The sequence below is a fragment of the Heptranchias perlo genome, chromosome 19 (genome assembly GCF_035084215.1).
Source record: "Heptranchias perlo isolate sHepPer1 chromosome 19, sHepPer1.hap1, whole genome shotgun sequence".
NCBI lineage: Eukaryota > Metazoa > Chordata > Chondrichthyes > Hexanchiformes > Hexanchidae > Heptranchias > Heptranchias perlo.
The window spans coordinates 14,235,703-14,256,002 of record NC_090343.1 but is presented as its reverse complement, the minus strand read 5'-3'; the positions used below and the strand labels follow the sequence as shown (position 1 = coordinate 14,256,002).

Sequence of the window (20,300 nt, the reverse complement as noted above, 5' to 3'; positions counted from 1 at the left end):
GAACTCCTGCAGCAATGTCCTGGAGCTGAGATGCTTGGCCTCCAACAACCACTACCATCTTCCTTTGTGCCAGGTATGACTCCAGCCACTGGAGAGTTTTCCCCCTGATTCCCATTGACTTCAATTTTACTAGGGCTCCTTGGTGCTACATTCGTCAAATGCTGCCTTGATGTCAAGGGCAGTCACTCTCACCTCACCTCTGGAATTCAGCTCTTTTGTCCATGTTTGGACCAAGGCTGTAATGAGGTCTGGAGCCTTGGTGATGAACACTGAAGTTCCCCCACCCAGGATCCGGTATGCATTTTTAACCGCTTTCTCAACCTGCCCTGCCACCTTCAACGATTTATGCACATAGACCCCCAGATCTATCTGATCCTGTACCCCTTTCAGAATCATGCCCTCTATTTTATATTGTCTTTCCTCATTCTTCCTACCGAAATGTATCACTTCGCATTTCTCTGCGTTAAATTTCATCTGCCACGTGTCCACCCATTTCACCAGCCTGTCTATATCCTCTTGAAGTCTATCACTATCCTCCTCACTGTTCACTATCCTTTCAAGTTTCATGTCATCTGCAAATTTTGAAATTGCGCCCTGTACACCCAAGTCCAAGTCATTAATATATATCAAGAAAAGCAGTGGTCCCAGCACCGACCCCTGGGGAACACCATTGTACACCTCCCTCCAGTCCAATAAACAACCGTTCACCACTACTCTCTGTTTCCTGTAACACAGCAGTGTGGGTAATATGGGCACAAGTTCACATCTCACCACCCTTCAGCACTGTGCGAACATGGCAATGGTCTGCCTACTCTAGATTGGATTCAAATCAATCCAGCATAGATACATGATAGAGGATACTTTGCTTTCATCACAGGCAGAGGTGGTTTGTACAATGCAGACACAGAACCAAGCATTCATTCAGTTTAGCACTGTGGGAGAACCTTCACCTCACGGACTGCAGCGGTTCAAGAAGGTGGCTCACCATCACCTTCTCAAGGGCAATTAGGGATGGGCAATAAATGCTGGCCTTGCCAGTGACGCCTACATCTCATGAACGAATTAAAAAAAAACTCAAGTTCTCTCCACTTCTCTAATAGAGATGGAGCTTTTGTCTTATGTTTGTAATCTCTCATTTATCTTTTAATCTGCAAGTCTTCTTTCCGATTTGTTGATAATTGAGAAAAACAGATGCTGGGTTGAAAATTCTGTCCCTGTACTTTGGCGGCCTGCCTAATTTAAAGTCCAGTTATGTTCTGTTTTATCAATTAGATTATCAAAATTGTAATAACTCATAATTTTATTTTCTTAAAAGAATGACTTTAGGTTTAATAAAATATCTATGTGCCTAAACTTGGTGTAATCTTTTTGTTCTTTAGCTTCCAAAAGAGACTGCATTGAGAAATTTGGACCAAAGACTGTGGAACGCATTATAAAGGATGATGATGCTATCTGCACCACCGAGTATTCACGTATTGTGCCTCTGGAAAACGGAGAAGTGAGTGTTAAATAGTTAGCAGTAAATAACTGGATTTTACTGCTCTGAAGTCCTTAAGTATTTCATGTAATGCATTCACTAAGTAAATGTTACAAGGTTTCACACAGTTTTTATTTTGGATTATTTCACAGAACACATTTAAGACACTTTCAAAAGCAAAGCAAGAATTTCTTCACTGCTCCCAGGCTTTAGGGCTCGATTCACATATCCAATCGTGTCTGTTCTTTCTGATTAAAAGTGACACAGTTCTCAATCTTTGGGTCGAAAGCTGGTCTCTGATGGAAGGTTGGATTGGATTAGGTTGTTGAATGTTCTTTAATGGACACTCACTGTTTGAAACTCTTCTACATTTAAGGGCTGATTGGGTGTCCAGGTGAGACACAGTTTCAAAAGAAAATACTTACTTTGTTTGTGTAAGTTGACACATTATTTATGAGTAACCCCAATGAATGTCCATACATTGTTAAAGAAAAATACAAATAATTTCCTTGTCACAATTTATAGGCACAGAAGGTGCATTGAATAAGAATTGACCACGCTGTTTAACTAATTTCTCTGGGTTCCAATCTTAGATTGTAGTTTCCTTGGTAAATGGGCGACCAGGAGCCATGAACTTTTCCTATTCTCCTGTCCTTCGTGACTTCACCAAAGCTACCAATATCCGACTGCGATTCCTCCGAACGAACACCCTCTTGGGACATTTGATGGGAAAGGCCTTGAGGGACCCAACAGTCACACGACGGGTGAGTGCTGACCATACATCTGACTGTTTAATGTGAATAGAGCCTTCTTGAAAATACCTGTAGGGGCTTCATCCTGATGGCTGAGGTAAAATCTCCGCCTCTGAATCATAGAAACCAGCAAGGTCTCAGCTTGGATCCCTCATCCATGCTGAGTCAGCTAATCTCGACTGGGGTGGCAGTAATGATGCTATAATTACAGTGCCCATGGTTAGAGAAGGGTACACGGTTCTTGCTCTTGATTGTTACACAGCGACAGCTCCTACTGGAATATGTATGTGAGCATACTGGGCGAGGACAAGACCAGGTCCTTCTGTGATCTCAACCACAGTCAGGTGGTCTGTCAGCACTCAATGTTAAAGTTCACACTTTGAATAATGGTCAGCTGGGCAAGTACTGGAGGGTGATCATTGCTCACAGAAACTCATCCCAGTAAGTGAATCAATTTCTCCAAGGCAGAGAAGAAAATTGAAAATTTATAAAATGCCTATATACCGAGTACAGGATGCTTTATATTTGCGATGTTCATTATACTCCCCGCACGTGCAATAGTGTCCCATCAGCCACTCATCTTCTTGATGTAGTTCATCTTGTTGGGTTTTATACACGTTACCCATTAAAATTGTTCAATGCGATTAGAATGCATTTGTCAGGCACGACCTACCTATAGGAACATAGGAACAGGAGTAGGCCATTCAGCCCCTCGTGCCTGCTCCGCCATTTGATAAGATCATGGCTGATCTGTGATCTAACTCCATATACCTGCCTTTGGCCCATATCCCTTAATACCTTTGGTTGCCAAAAAGCTATCTATCTCAGATTTAAATTTAGCAATTGAGCAGAAGAGAGTTCCAAACTTCTACCACCCTTTGTGTGTAGAAATGTTTTCTAATCTCACTCCTGAAAGGTCTGGCTCTAATTTTTAGACTGTGCCCCCTACTCCTAGAATCCCCAACCAGCGGAAATAGTTTCTCTCTATCCACCCTATCTGTTCCCCTTAATATCTTATAAACTTCGATCAGATCACCCCTTAACCTTCTAAACTAGAGAATACAACCCCAATTTGTGTCATCTCTCCTCGTAACTTAACCCTTGAAGTCCAGGTATCATTCTAGTAAACCTACGCTGCACTCCCTCCAAGACCATTATGTCCTTCCGAAGGTGCGATGCCCAGAACTGCTCACAGTACTCCAGGTGCGGTCTAACCAGGGTTTTGTTTTGGAGTTATGGCTTGTATGTTTACTGCTCACAGGAACTGTATAAATTATAAGTTGAATGGACCTAAATTGACCCCATGACCGGGATATTTTCATGTCTCACTGGCCATAGTGACCATACTTGTTAAACTTTATCACTGGGCTGCTGCTGCCTGCTCTCCTTCATGGATGCAAAAACTCGCAAAAACGTTCTCAAAATGTATTACAAGAATATCCTTTACACGGAGTGCTGACATCTCTGAGCAACTTCATGATAACCATGAGCAACTTCATTGGTGTACCTCATGGTTATCATGATTGATCCTTGGCTTGTTATAATAAGGTATTTGCTCAGATGTGACCCTCTCATCCGAACTAGACAGGAGTGTTCTATACGCTGTAGTTTGTGTGTACGTAAATACAGATGAATTTAGGCACTACTAGGAGCCAAACAATCTTTTCATTAATGTAAAATGCAGTGATAAAATATACAATCTATGAACTGAAAATGCTCTTTTCTTTCAGTACTACTACAGTATCAAGGATATCAGTATAGGTGGGCGTTGTGTGTGTAATGGTCACGCAGATGTTTGTGATGCGAAGGACCTTTCTAATCCATACCGGTGAGTATTGTATCATGTGCTCTGCCAGTCTAGTGAGCCTTCAAGTAATAATTGACAGTTTAAAAATGGAACGCTATTTTTATGAATACTTTCTGGTCTTATTTTGTTTGTGGCAAAAGAGGATTTAAATCAAATTTCTTTATTTCAATGTTGAACTTACTAAAGCAGTTAAACATAAGACCAAGCAGTTAACTTTTCCCCTGTGTCCTCTTGAAGACTGAGACTCCTGTTGGGGTACGTTTAGGCTTGTGTGGAGCATAAACACCGGCATGGATCTGTTGGGCCGAATGGCCTGTTTCTGTGCTGTACATTCTATGTAATATATTACTTCATGGCAAAAGCCCACCAATACCTCATTTAAGTGGCCATGTATGAGTATAGGCAGTGATTGTTTTAAACTGGTGGACACCACAGTAAAAACTGATTCTGTTCTCACCTGAGATCCATATACTTTCTTGCAAGTGTCACTGGATAGCAATAGAAACTATTTCCTCTTGCGGGAGAGTCCAGAACAAGGGAGTGTAACCTTAAAATTAGAGCTAGGTCGTTCAGGAGTAAAGTTATGAGGCACTTTTTCACAGGAAGGGTAGTGGAAATCAGGAACTCTTTCCCACAAAAAGCTATTGAGGCTAGGTCAATCGAAAATTTCAAAACTGAGATCGATAAATTTTTGTTAGGTAAGGGTATTAAGGGCTAGGGAACCAAGGCGGGTAAATGGAGTTAAGATACAGATCAGCCATGATCGAATTGAATGGCGGAACAGGTTCACGGGGCTGAATGGTCTACTCCTGTACCTATGATCAGGACTGAGGAGTCCTGGATGATTATTGCTGCTCCATATTTAGCTCAGGGGCATTAAAGTCATTGTCGTGTCCTCCTCTGCCGCCACCACCCCCCCTCCCACTTCAAACCATAGCTAAGATCTGCTAACTCAAGACAGACCAGGTCAAAGAACTTCTATTTTTAGAATCATAGAATCATAGAATCATAGAAGTTTACAACATGGAAACAGGCCCTTCGGCCCAACATGTCCATGTCGCCCAGTTTATACCACGAAGCTAGTCCCAATTGCCTGCACTTGGCCCATATCCCTCGATACCCATCTTACCCATGTAACTGTCCAAATGCTTTTTAAAAGACAAAATTGTACCCGCCTCTACTACTGCCTCTGGCAGCTCGTTCCAGACACTCACCACCCTTTGAGTGAAAAAATTGCCCCTCTGGACCCTTTTGTATCTCTCCCCTCTCACCTTAAATCTATGTCCCCTCATTATAGACTCCCCTACCTTTGGGAAAAGATTTCGACTATCTACCTTATCTATGCCCCTCATTATTTTATAGACTTCTATAAGATCACCCCTAAACCTCCTACTCTCCAGGGAAAAAAGTCCCAGTCTATCTAACCTCTCCCTATAAGTCAAACCATCAAGTCCCGGTAGCATCCTAGTAAATCTTTTCTGCACTCTTTCTAGTTTAATAATATCCTTTCTATAATAGGGTGACCAGAACTGTACACAGTATTCCAAGTGTGGCCTTACTAATGTCTTGTACAACTTCAACAAGACATCCCAACTCCTGTATTCAATGTTCTGACCAATGAAACCAAGCATGCTGAATGCCTTCTTCACCACCCTATCCACCTGTGACTCCACTTTCAAGGAGCTTCTTCCCCTTTTTTAAATTCTGTTACCAAAAGCTGTTGCTCGAACTTCAACCAGAGGAAATGAATCCTGAAAAGAAATAAAATACCTGTTTATGGAATTACTGGAGAGTTGGGAAAGTGGGCGGAGGGGACAGAAATGAGACGACATTTTGCGAAGCGTCAGAGGCAGCTGACAGTGGAGAAAGAAGGACAGTGAGATGGAGGGAATTGGGACAGTAATTTGACTAATGGAACTGGCCAGTACTGGTGGATAAATATTTCTTGTGCATGAGAAGACATGTAGTTCTTCCCACCATTAACTCGAACCTTTGTTGAATGAAGCTGTGATGCTGTTCTGCTTTACTAGAATTATTCAGCCCCCACCACCCCTCCACCCTCTTACTATTCAGACTGTGATACTTACATCACTAATTTATTTAGTTGCTTTGAAAAATCAGGCACAGTGTGGTTCAGAGAACAAATGAAGCCATGTGGCTGTTAAATACATTGCTTGGGGCCACTGATCTGTGATGACAGATTAAGTCAAATTCCCATTGTATTGCATGGAATTCCAGGATTTTTACCAGTGTTTTGGGGATCAAGTATGTTCATTTTCCCCCCACGAAAACAGTAAATCATTGGCCTTATTACTGTCCTCCAAGCAAGATTGGGAGGAAGGAGATGCGAGATGTTAATGTCTATCTTTTAGCAAACAAACCACGCTTTTTTCTTCAGTGACATAGTTAGTGTTTGGGAGTGTAGATGTGACAAAAAATATCAGCAACTTTTGCCGCTGTAATGAAATATTTGATCCTGATCGTCTCACCAAGGCTTGAAAACCTCCAAATCATTCAACCACACTGCCAAGCCCAAAGGAAGCATTGATGCTGGTGTACCAGTGGGAGGGGTAACATGCTGCATTCAGTGCGAGCTGCATTCTCACCCATCAAGAATCAGCTCCCATTTATCTGTTCTTGTGGTTAGATGTTACTTCTGTCTAGAGTCCAAAATGTCAACGCAACTTTTTGAGTCAAGGAAAAGTGACCTTGTTCCATTCAGTTACATAAAACCCATTTTTCAGTAGTTTTCCAAATAAAATGTGAAGCTTGTTACTTAGAAACTCTTGAAATTTAATAGGCAGGAAAACTGGGGCAAATGCCAAACACAGCATCTTAATTATTTGAAGTTGACTTCACTCCCTTTGGAAAGAAATTGTTGCACTAACCTCAGGAAAGTGTCATTTTTTTCAGCAGTTATTTTAAATTATCTAATGCACGGTCACAGAAGAATGCACTTAAAGTGTGATTTAGATGTAGAATCAGTAAGAGTTCCCAAATCTCAGGAACATACACGTAGTGTCAGGTAGGATTTTGTGAGCCAGTATGGGATTTCCAGTTTGGCTTGATCCTTGCAAACCTCCGTTCCTCAAATGTGAAGCTGGAGCCGAACCATTCAAAATGATTTTGTTAAGACCGTGGTGTACATAACAACATAGCTTTGCACTTTTTTTCTGTGTGGTTGAGGTTTCAAATTTTTTGAGCAAGAAATCCAACTATTTGACATGAAATCTTGAAATCAGCCTTGATTCAGTGGTAACATGCTTGCCTCCTAATTCTTTGTGGGTCCAAGCCCCATTCCAGAGACTTGAGCACATAATCTAGACTGATACTTTAGTGCATTACTGAGTAGAAATACTACTGTACTGTCGGATGAGATGTTAAACTGAGGCCCTGTCTGCCCTCTCAGATGGATGTTAACGATCCCATGACACTATTCGAAGAAGATCAGGGGAGTTCTCCCCGGTATCCTGGCCAATATTTATTTCTCAACCAACATCACTAAAACAGGTCATCTGGTTATTATCACATTGCTGTTTATGAGACCTTGCTGTGTGCAAATTGGCAGCCACATTTCCCTAGATAACAACAGTGACTACACTTCAAAAGTACTTAATTGACTTTGAAGCACTTTGGGATGTTCTGAAGTCATGAAAGACCTCATGTAAATGCAAGTTCTTTCTTTCAAATCAGTTGAAATCTTCTTGTAGTTTGGTGCAATCAAACTGACCTTGTTCAACTGGATTTCACCTTTGCTCATTACTATACTGGTCCCCTGATGCAGGAGCTGAATCTGACTGAAGCTTAAGGATCTGTTCTCCTTGATACTTTCACCAAAAAAAAACTGCATCCTGATCTTCAAATGCTTCACTTTCTTTTGCGTTGATCAAGATAAGGAAAGCTAATGATGAGGAATGGAATAGCACCAAGCACTCGCGTTTTACACAGCTATGAGCTTTTCAGTGCATTGTGGAGTTTTATTTGGTCACAGCTTTTGTTCCTTCCAAGGTGCCGTGTGTGGCCAGCTCACCGGGCAGTAGGAACTGCATAGTGGTCTGGATCTCCTGGGAAATGATGAAGCAGCGCTTGTTGTAATGAGCTGAGTGTGCGACAGGTGTGCGTTGCACCTGTGAGGAGGAAGGTTCTACTAGAATTTCCTGGCCTGGGCCATAATGCAGTCTAGGCACACTTCAAGCACAGGCTACCCACTGATGGGGCCTTACACAGTGATCGGGGATGGAAGTAGAAATGTTGCCGGAGAGGCCTGCAGCTGTGCGTCTGGCTGCTGGCAGAAGTCTCCAAAGCCTGGTCATCGTCCTAGAGGAGAGGATTATTGTAATTACCTTTGGTGTGCTTCCTGGACCCCTGCAGACACTCCAATGCATGGATGATCCCAGCACAAATCCTATTGAATGTTTTCAGGTGCCCCTCCTTTTGGGTGCCCCACAGCCTCAGCCCCTCCCACTTCATTTATATTGTTATGCTGGGCCCACACCTACTGCAAGTGCAAGCCTACTTATGTCACTTTGAGAAAGCCCTGGAAATCCTGGGACATCGTTGTGGGGATGGAGACCTGGTGCAACTGATCTCCAATTCCATTTGTTTTTTGCTGTGCCAGGGAACCAAGCATTCTGCAGGTCCAACAAAGAGAAAAATCTACGCCTTGATCTCCAGACATTTTAATAGTCTCTCCTGTGCCACTCATCGGTGTTCTGCTCCCATGATTCTGGGAGTGCCACAGTGTAACTCAGGAGGTCTGCGGGATCACCCTGGGTTGACTTGTCTGTTTCCCCCTTCTCCCTATGGAACATCTAGCTTCCACATGGCACCCCTGCCTTGCCCTCCTAGATGATTTGGCAGTACGAGGGGTTTGCTGTTTGAGGACTAGAGAGTGGGAGTTCCTTATTGTAACAGTGTGCTTTAGTACACCAATATATTGTGCCAACAGGCAGCACACTGGGCACACACCAATCTTATTGCCGTTTGCAACAAAAATGAATGCAGTTTTTGACTGTTTCCAAAATATAAAGGGATTGCATATTAACTTTTTTATTACTATTATAGAGAAAGGCTAAATGGGAACTCATTAACCTTCACAATTTACATATTTAGAGGAGCCTGGCATAGTTATTGGTTATTTACCAAAATATCTGGTTTAATTTGGGTCTGTCAGACTCTTCAGTTATTGTAAGGATGGGATTTGTTCTTTAAGTATAACAGTTTTTAAGTAGAAAGATCTTGGTACATCTATGCAGCTGTTGACTAAAGCTAACCACTTAATCGTTGGTTTCATGTGAAAATAGTCATTGCTGACACAGCGCTACAAGGAAGACATGGTACAGATTAAAGACTATCTATATGCTTGTTTGTTAGTGAACCATTGGGTTTCAGAAATTGAGTTCCTGCCCTTTTGGTCTGTGATTTTGACAACAGCGAATATAATTTACTCTGATGAGTTTGTATGTTAATCACTGGTTTGCATGTCTGGCAGTTCTTTCTGTGCCAAAAAAATCTCCAAATAAAAGTGACTTCAAGACTTGGATGATGTTGCTCAGTAAAATATTTACATTGTGGCTGGTGATGGAGACATGTAAATGCTGATGTCCAGGACAGAAATCTGCAGTCTGAGAAGTAAAAGCCCTCACACATTGGTGGAAATAGACAAAAGCTTTCTGGTTCACATGTGGCTAATCATAGTGGTATGGATTAGGTTGAGGTTAAACAAATATTAGCCTTTAAGACTATTGCTCATGGGCTGCACTCCTCAGTTTTGAGGCACAAAATCCTGCAAAGAGAAAGCTGATGAGATCACTGAGCTAAAGCAGTTTAGTAAAGTTGGTGATTGGCAGCTGAAACTATTGCACTTGTGGATAATACCTTTCAAGAACCCACGAGCTAGGAAGTGAGAGATGAGAGCGAAAGCTCGGAAGGACTTCCATATGTCTCTTAAGGGCCTATATGTTTATCCTGGCAATGTCCGTGAGTTCATCTGGTAGTCTGTATGTCATCACGAGAATGGCCCTGTGTTACATGCTTTGAATTTCAGCTTTAAAAAGCAGCATTCCTTTCTGTAGTCTGCATATTAATATTGTACAAGCATTTTTCTAATTGCAAAAAAAAAAGTTGATCTTGTGCATAAAGACTCAGGGAATGAAGCCTAGATGGTACGATTGGCCACCACCTCTGGGAACGAGGTTTGGGTCTAGCCTACACTGGTGAGGTGAAAATTGTTTTTGTAAAATGACTTTCAGTATGTTCAATCAATTTGCTTTTGGCTGGGAGTCCACAGTCTAAACTGACCACAATTTGGGACTAAAGGATGGGAAAATCTCACTCAGAACACCATAAGGGTGGCTAGTGTAAGTACTGGAAACTCACGCAGTGCAGTCATGGGTGTTTTTCAGAGGCTGGGGTTAAGGAACAGAGTTGGGAGTTTTATTCTGCACATTGCTTGTGCTGTCCCTGGCTTTAGATTCCTTGATGCTGGCTTTCCAAAGTCCCCAGCATAGATATTCTTCGCTTGAATGGGCACAAAAATCCTACGAAAATATAAGTAAAGGTTCAAAACAACATTAGTTCATTTTGCAGTCAGTTTTTGGTATTAAGTCCTTGTGTCAAGAATTTCTTGTTTACAAACCAACAAATCCTATGGACAGATGTCATGTTCAGAATGTAATTATAACTTGAAACACACTGGGTTTGAGTAGCAAAGATAACAGGCAGATGAAGTGCAATACAATTTATTTTACAATCAGTTTTGTTTTAACCACCTTGTTACAGTATCCAGCTACTGGTGCACTCAGAATTTAATGTAATAGTAATAATCACAATATGAGAAGTCTGCTGACAGCTCTGTGATTCCTGAACAAGTTGCTTTGCAAGCTTCAAAGTGACTCTGTGCTAAATCTATGTCAGTAGGAATCTGTTAACTTTTTAAACATGCTATAGACGATCAAACTTTTTGAAACTCCCTCTGAAAGGGTTCTTCACAAATCTGTAATGGCAGCGTTTATTTCACTCGCTCCCGCAACGGAATTGCTGTGAGATTAATGAGATAGTGTCACTGCCTGTGGAAGAGCCAAACCCCCCCAAGGCTTCTCCAGAGACAAGAACACCTACACAATGGCACAAACAGACACCTGTACCTGCAGCTGCACTGGACATCATGACACTGAACGATATCTGAACGGGTAGGCCCAAGGCGCACCTGATTTTGGGCCTTGGACCTTATTTAAATGAGACGAGCTGCAGATACACTGTTGGGCGTCCCTGGGTAGCTCGCTGGCGAAGAGGCTTTGAATTTTGGGCTACTGCCTTGCTGGCATTCAGGGCAATCCAATTTTGCAAAAGGGGCCTCAAACAGGCGCGAGGCCCCTTATTTGCATACGCAAAGGGCCTAATGCTTGTTTCAAGCGCTGGCCCTGAACACCTATTTTTTTTGCCTATACCAATATGGCGGGCGGCACATTTTAGGCTTGTAATCAGCGCGCCCTTCCTGCCCGCCATATTGGAGGCATAGGCACCCGTTCAGCGCCTGAAAAATGAGCATGCCGCCATCGAATTTCTGGGCTTATTTTTTTCTTACCACGGACTGGTTGAGAGCTTAGCCCACATGTAGAAATCAGCAATGCAATTTCTTATTTGTTGATCTTTATGGACCTTCTTTAGATATAGGACAATTTCTCCTTCCTGGCCTCAATAACACACTGCACAGTGCTTTAACACCAAGTGATTTAAATTGTTAACTTTAACAGTGAACAGGAGGAATTTTGCCACCCTTGTGGGCAATAGGGGAGGGAGATGCTGGAGGCGAAAACAAAACACATAACCCAGCATTTTCTGTCCAGCTAATTAAACTGATGTCATAATTCAACAGGATAACTACTCGTAAGTTATTTCAATGCTGTTTTGTTTGTTTATACTGCGTCTAATTTAGAGGCAGCAGCACCTTAGCACAAAGTTCTTCAAAGCTTCGTTATTGTAATATAGTATCTAAGTAGTGATCAAAGCAGTGTACACATTCAATTAGATACAAAGAGCAAACTTTCAAGGCATCAAAATGCCTGTGAATTTTCAATCCTGCAGGCAACATCTGTTTGTTTGTCTGCAATATTCAGTAGTGTAACCCATAGTCACTTATCAAAGAACGCCAGTGGCAGATGTGATTTGCAGATGGTTTGGCTAATTATCAGCCGACTCTTTCTAGGCATCAGAAATGCCCCAGTAGCCCTCATGGAATAATTTCAGGCTGGATCGAACGCAAAGGAGAGAAGTATTCTAATGAAAACCCAGTCTCTGGATTTAATTCCAAAGCATTGTTTACCAATTACAAAGTGGGAATGTTAATTTTGATTTTGTAATTTACATCCTTGTTTTGGTTGTTTAAATTTACATTTGGACCCGCAGGATTCAATTCATAATTTAATTCTAATATTTAAGCAATCAATTTCTTACACATGTTCAGTAAAATGCTTTTGGCATCATTCTTTTCTTTATAACCCTACAAATGCTACAGCTTTAAAGAAGTAGTGTGCCTTGTGGAGGATCTGTAGGCAGTTGAAGTTACTAATGTGGTTCTACAACCAGATTAACAATTTCTAGTCGGCATGAGACCAAAGAACAAGACTATCTCAATTTTGGCATTAAACTAGAGGCAGGTGAAACTTTAAAAAAAATGACATTTGATTAATGAAAAAGTGGCCCTGAAAGCTGGTTTCCATCCTATCAAATGACAAAGGACCATAAGATAAAACCAGGTCAATGTTTGACATGCTTTCTCACATCAAACAGGAATAGGTTGCCAACAGATGAGTAAACTCGTCAGTGGCCCTCAGCACCAGTGCACGAAATGAATAAACGTACCTGTGGTAAGGTAAGGGTTATTTTAATTTGGTAAAGAAATCAGTGGAGACTAGAGTAACTGTGCTGTGCAAGATAAAATGTGCTGCTCTTTCTTAAAAAGATAGCTGGCATAGCTGATCTAGCACTTAAATAACCCACTCCTTACCTTGCTGTCTCCAGTCTCTGTGGTTTCTTTGAAAAGCCCTGCGAATGCCTTAAAAGCAGTTGTGGAAAGCCATGCAAAGATAGATGGTGGCTGATTTCTGCAGGAGCACTTTCATCTTGCATGACTAAATCCACTTAAAACGCTTCAAATTTCCCGAGACAATTTATAAGTAGATTTGATATATATATATTTTTAGAAGCTCACTCACATATAGGTATCAAAAAATGGGTTCTTTATCTTTGAGAATGTCTGTTCGTGTGTGGCTGCCACCGAATGTTTTTAATAAACAACACGGTGCTGTTAGAACTTAGCCAGCAGGCATAAACTCAGAAACCAGATTCCAGCACTGTGACCTGAGCAGGAAGGTTTTTTCATGGCTAATTACAAGGTAATGTGTGTCCCTGCTCAACTGTAGATTTGCCGCTACTCACTCCTAATTACATGGTGTCAATTCAACCCAGGTGTACATGCCTTCCAGTAAAATAGCAGCTGCTGCTTGGTCACCCTGCCTTTAGGGAGGCCACAGAGCCCAAAGCAGTGAAAGGATACCTTGTGGTCAGTTACAGGCAACGTGACCCTGATGTAGCCTCACAAACCCCTTGTACGCCACTTGTTTCGACAGTTGTACCGTCACAAGCTGCAAACCATACAGCTGCCAGGTCTGACGTCAATGTATGAAGCTCAATTAGATCTGGGCTTGAAAAGCACGCCATTCTATTAATATTGTAATTGGTATTTCCAAACACTTGAATCAATCTATGTTAAAATCCTATTAAAAAAATACCTACTACACTGCTCCCTATTGGAATTTCCTCCTAAAATCATGTTGTTTTACCTGCCCCATCATTGAAGATTTAATGGCTGTGACTTTGCTGACAATGAACTCAGTATTTGCTCTGGACATTAAGTATACATCGTGGTTTACAGGATGGCTAAGTTAGTGCACAATCAAAAGATCTGGAACAGCTGCCCATGCTGTGTAAGTGGGGTGCGATCCCAGCTTTGCAGTAGGACACCTGACCTTTACAGATGCAGCTGGAGGTTGGGAGAGTAATAAAAACCGGATTTGAAACACATGTACAAGTGTGAGAATAAAGAAGACAGTTATTCTATAATCTGCTTAAATTCTTACCGAGTAAATTGTTGGCTTGTCTGAATACAAAAGGAACAGGTGGCTTCCTAATGGTACTGTACCTTGGTTTACTTCCTGTCGCAATGAATAGGTGCCTGTTGGTGTTTTCTTATACAAGTGCAACTTAGATTTCTATAGTTCTCCTCAGGTCAGATCTATTAGGTAGGAAGCTCAGAATTCTATCCAAATGGGATATTCCCCTATATCTATGTCAGTATCTTTTTTCCAACATTTTCCAGATGCCTTTTGAAACTGAAGATCCATAGGGAAGTGATACTGGGTGCATTATAGTGCAGGTACTGGTTTGAGTTTGGTACCCACTTACAATAATGCAGAGCTGACAGATGTGAGTTATACTACTGGCTCCACATTGCTTAATGGGAAAACAAAGCTCTGCATATTCTGGTTACATTTTAATGTTAACAAACTCTCTTGCCACTCCTTTGCCCACATAAGTGGTCCTTGTAAATATTTCCACTCCTCTTTATGCCTGACTTTCCCTCACATTTCTTTTTATTTATACTTTAAAAAAAACTATCCTTTAAAAAAGTATCTTTGCTTTGAGAAGTGAGTCCATTTCCAGATACATGGTTCAATGTTGTGTAATACAGAACTCTTATTCTAGGTTATGTTTATCATACACAATACCACATAAATCTCTAAACTTGTGCAATTGAGTTACAGTAACCTTGTTGAACCATTAAGAAATATTATGCATAGCACAAGTTCCAGACCAATCCCTTGGGTCATTGCTCCCCAGTTGAAATGTTGCATTTTTTTCAGTCCCCTTAACCTCCTGTTATCCAGTCAAATTTCTGTCTAGTTTGATAGTTCTTACTTCCTTGAGTATTCACCTTAATTAGACATATTTTTGTGCAGAATGCCAGATGCCTTTTGAAACTGAAGATCCATAGGGAAGTGATACTGGGTGCCATTATAGTGCAGGTACTGATTTGAGTTCGGTACCCGCTTGCAATAATGCAGAGCTAACAGATGTGAGTTATACTACTAGCTCCACATTGCTCAATAGGAAAACAGAGCTCTGCATATTCTGGTTACACTTTAATGTCAAAGAACTGACTGGCCTGTCAGCTGTCTGCTAACATTAAGAAGCAACTTCACGCTGAAGTTACACTGTACAGTTTGCCTAGTCACAAAGGTGAAACTACTTCTCATTGATGCGAAATACGTAGGTGAACCACAAACTAAACACAACTCTTCACTCTTAAAGAGTTGGCAACTTTTGAATGAACTGGTACCAAAGTTAATGAATGCTATTTCTGTCAAATCATTCAAATAAAATGAGACAGGTTCCTGATTTAGCCAAGGGCACAGCAACACAACTTGGCAGTAGTCTCCTGTCATGTAAGGGTGGATGTTCCAGTCCGGGTGCTCCACAAACAGGGACAGTTCTTATTGGGACCTCTACTGACTGGCTGACTTTCTATGCACGGCTGCTCCCACCTGAACTTTTGGATTTAGCTGTCTTTAGTTTTCAGTGCAAGCTCCTGCTCACGCAGTATGCTGCCTCTTGGGAGCTCACAGGATAGGAGATGGGTTTTCCCTGTGCCACAGCAGTGCTTTGAAGGGGAAAATAGCCCAGAAACTGGCAGCGTAGACTGTATCAAAACAGTAGAGAGAGGGAGGAAGCTGATGTGAGGTTTAGAACCACAGATTCAGAGGTCGAAATGTGGGAACCAGAAGCAAAAGCCCAGCAGATCCACAGTAATTTGGATCTAATCACGCCAAGGTGTACCAACTTGGTACAGATAAGAATTATAATATATCAAATTGTTGCAACATATATCCAGTTACTCTCTGAAAATGTGAACCTGTATATCGTATCAGGCTGATCTGCCTCTGCACAGATAAGGGAACACTTGGAATATGTAAGTGAAACTGTGCTGGAGGTAGTGTCTTGTCCCAGTATAGAATCATAGAATGGTTACGGCAAAGAAGGAGGCCATTCGGCCCATCGAGCCCATGCCGGCTCTTTGTAAGAGCAATCCAGTTAGTCCCATTTCCTCGCTCTTTCCCCGTAACCCTGAAAATTTATAGAATCATAGACATGAAAGTTGACACTGTGAGCTATATTTTTAAGGGCATCCTTTTTTGTACAGTTTACAATCAGTGGGCCTTTTATTTCAGTGTAAATGCTAGGATCGGCCTGCCAAAAGTCTCTTCTACTAACCCTGCTGAAGAATCCAGGGTCAGGGAGAGGTTCCCTGTTTTGCATAAAAATGTTGGTCACCTGCTCCACTATAAGTGCATCTCAAGTGCCCACCAGAGCAGGGGCGTGGGTATTGCTGCAAAGGCCTGCCACAAGCTGCCACTCATGAACCCCGTGGCAGAAAAAAAAAAATTTTTAAGGCCCTATTGCCTCCCCACTCCCATTCCCCAGAGGATCATTATCTCACCAGGAACTTGTGAACTTCTTCAGGATCCAGACCTGGATCACCAGGTGGGCCCCACTTTCACCCCTCCAACAGCTGGTATGCCTCCTTTCACCCAAGAATTCCAGCCACTATTCTCCCGCCAGGCAAGGACCAAGGAAGTGCCTGGCCTGCGAGTCCCCTTCCCCCATCTACATCCCTTCTAACTTGGAGGACCATGTTTCGGGCAGACAGAGGTTCTACTCCAAACAAATCCCCGTAGAAGCTAGAAGCAGAGATCAGGACAACAACAACTTGCATTTATATAGCGCCTTTAACATAGTAAAACATCCCACGGCGCTTCACAGGAGCGTTATCAAACAAAATTTGACACCGAGCCACATAAGGAGATATCAGGGCAGGTGACCAAAAGTTTGGTCAAAGAGGTAGGTTTTAAGGAGCGTCTTAAAGTAGGAGAGGGAGGTAGAGAGGCAGAGAGATTTAGGGAGGGAATTCTAGAGCTTGGGGCCTAGGCAGCTGAAGACTGAAGCTGAAGGACCCAGCTTATCCACATCCCAGCCTAATGTACGTTCTTTCAGCTGTACTCCCGCCCGTCTGATGGCAGGTGTGTGCCGGAAGGGCCACAAATCTTTGGTGCCAACGTATTGTCTGATGTATATAGACCTATTTTCAATCCACTGTTTGAAGATGTGGAATCCTTGTGTTAACTGTAAACATAATCCTATGTTTTGTTTGTTTTAAATCTCTCATCATGAAGCGCGAGCAGGCAGTTTCATGTTTTCCTGCGTCAGTTAGCTCCAAATCAGCTGTCTGACCAGTCTGAAGTCCCAACCCCATTGCTTTGAGTGGAGCTACTCTAGGGCACTCGGGTGCTGGTAACATCACGGAGTCATCTAGAGGTAAAGAGAACCAATCTGGCAGGTATCCATTCAGGAAAAAAAAGGCGTTTTAAAAAACATAGACATTTTTAGCACAGAGGAAGCCATTTATTAGATCATTTATTTAGATATGATATAGAACAAAAGTAGCCCCAGTGAGGATCACGGGAGCACTCCAAGAGCCACCATCCTCCATTCTGAGAAAAATCCATTTATCGCAACCATTTCTTGTCTGCCTTACAGCCATTCTTATCCGTATCGCCATTTTCCCTTTTATGCCATTGGACGTAATTATCTCAACCAAATTCTTATGCAAAACTTCATCACATGCTTTCTGAAAATCCATATAAGCAGCATCTACTGCATTCCCTCCCACCCCCATTTATACATTCTCTAATAATATCAGGTTGGTCCAACATGCCCTGTCTTTCACATAGCCACATTGTCTGTCTAATCAGTCCAGGCCCTTCTAAGTATTCATTTATTGTATCTCTAATTATGGTCTCCGGTACTTTTCCTACTATTGATGTAAGGCTAATCAACTGAAAGTAGCCTGGCTTATCTCCTTCCCCTTTTTGGCCAGAGGTTTAACATTTACCACTCATTAGCCAACATTATGTATCTATTATGAAACTCTGGATCAGCCCTGCAGCATGTCTGCAAGAAAATGCAGCCAAGTTTCAGGCACCCTTGACCATTACTGTCCCTGCATGTGTATGCTCTATGTTGCATTACACTCACAGGTGTCCTTTCAGAATATGGCACAGTTTGGCATCTGCCCCTGTGCTGACCTGGGCCATGAGAAGGTCATTCCCAGATAAGTATGGTCATTCCCAGATAAGTTTTCCAGAGTCTGAAGAAATAGTTGGTGGCATCTTGGCAGGTGCAGCCAAACAGGAAGTACTGGCTCCTGATTATCCTGCAATGGCTTCTTTCATGTAGCACCATGTAGAGTACGGAATGTTTTTATCTGGGGTGCTTCTGAAGATCTTTCCGGCACAACCGTTAATCAGGTATTCACATCTTGAAGTGATGCTACCAGCGCTCTGCTGGCACAGTCTCCTTTAGGAGTCTTGACCAGTATAACATCTCTTAAATCAAGGCATGTTATTTCTCTGAAGATGTCAGGGCATGGGTGCAGACAGAAGGGCATGCAGCACCTCTCGGGCATCCTGACCTCTCTGGCATCACTCTGTAGATCTTACTCTTCCTCTGTGCAGAGGACCCTGTTGGCAAACACTCTGGTGCAATTGTGGGAGCTCAGGACCTAAGTGCCAGCAGTAAAAAAAAATACAAGAAGGGCCTTAAAAAAATTGAGAAACACTTTAGAATCTTTGAAAGGCCCTCCTGCCTGCAAGTCTCTTCCAAGGCCTCTGTCTAACCAGGTTTTCATGGGCATGCTGGTGACTCAGCATCCAGCAGGCCTTCAGGCTAGAAAATGTCACAGCAGCTTTGCCTGCCCCATTTTTAATATGGAAAGGAAGCCCCCACCTCTTTCTGTGCGCTACAGCCCCTCCTCCCAAAAATTTGACAAGCCGCAAAACTAGCATTGTGGACAGGATTAAGTTCTGCTCCATTTTTCAACTACATCCCAAAGTGGGATGGTAAAGAGACCATAATCAGTCCTTAGTCAGAGAGTGTCAACTGGCTTTCTGAAGTTGGAGGGCAGAACAGCCAAGCCTGACCTTGCCCTTGCCCAACATCCACATTCCAGCAGAGGCACCTACTGCTGCCACAGCTGAGATCTACCGAGCTTGATGTGGACTAAGGATTGAATGTAGGACCCGTGCTTTGTATGCCTTAGTACCACGTCACACAGTGCATTTAGCAACCAAGTTATTGCTGAAAGCTGATTATTTCAACAAATCTTTTAAGGTGCTTTCTAAGTCTACTGCTTCCAAAGAGCTGAGTTGCACATGCAGTCAGTTAACTTGATATTAACTGTCTGAAACCTCATGTGTAGCTAAGCTCATTTCAGTATCTAGTACGCATCCCTGTTTCCTAATTCTGCTAGGCAGATCGCTTCCTAAATCGATTTGTAAATGAAGACAAAAAAATAATTCGGGGTTGAATTTCCGCGTGGATTCTCCCAATCGTCTGACGTAAGATCAGCAGAAGATCCGCAGAAACCTTGGAAAATGCAATTAACACACTTGTGTTGTTTGCCTGGGGTTTCCATGGATCTTGCGCTTAAGTTACGGCGGGCGATCGGGAGAACCCACATGAAGATTATTCCCCTTAGACTTGATGTCTGACTGAATTTAATCAAGTTATCAAGGTGAAAAGAAATATCGTAAAGGCCAATAAAACATAACTGAAACATTTCCTCCCATATGATCTTGATTTAAACCTGAATTACAGCCCTGTTTAAAAGGGTGATGCTTGACATTTAGGTTTTGTATAATTTACACCAAGGAATTTTTCGCCTTCTGTTTAAAGGCTGTTGAGGTGACTAGTTCAGTCAGTAGATAAACACTCATTCCTGATCTGACCTTACTTATCAAGGGTGGAATTCTGGAATGCGTCATGGTTTGCCAGATGAAGATAAGCAAGTGTGTATCGCAGATCCTCCCTTGCAGTTTTATGTTATCCAGGAACTTGGAATGGCCATTTGTTTAAAATTCCAGTATCATTCCAAATGCGATTATTATATCATGGCAAGAAAATCTTGCAACTGCTTTGGAAACTAAATTTTTTAACGCTCATTTCAAAATCATGCTTATTTCAATTTTTCTTTTGTAAAAGGGGAAAGTTGGGTCCAGGTGGAGCAGTGTGGAATGAGGTAGCAAATGTTATATTAGTTATGTGTGGATACAGATTTGATTACTCCTGTGCAGTTACCAAAATTGGAACT

The 20,300-nt window shown here is 42.1% G+C and overlaps 1 protein-coding gene across 2 annotated transcripts in view; it reads left to right on the top strand.

The window, feature by feature from the left end:
• The window catches only part of lama5 (laminin, alpha 5), a 247,530-nt gene that overhangs the window by 83,338 nt on the left and 143,892 nt on the right, over positions 1-20,300 (top strand). For both annotated transcript variants that reach the window (XM_068000366.1, XM_068000365.1), the window contains exons 4-6: positions 1,380-1,498; positions 2,071-2,241; positions 3,960-4,057. In XM_068000366.1, the coding sequence (XP_067856467.1) occupies positions 1,380-1,498; positions 2,071-2,241; positions 3,960-4,057 (388 nt within the window). The remainder of the gene's footprint in view (positions 1-1,379; positions 1,499-2,070; positions 2,242-3,959; positions 4,058-20,300) is intronic.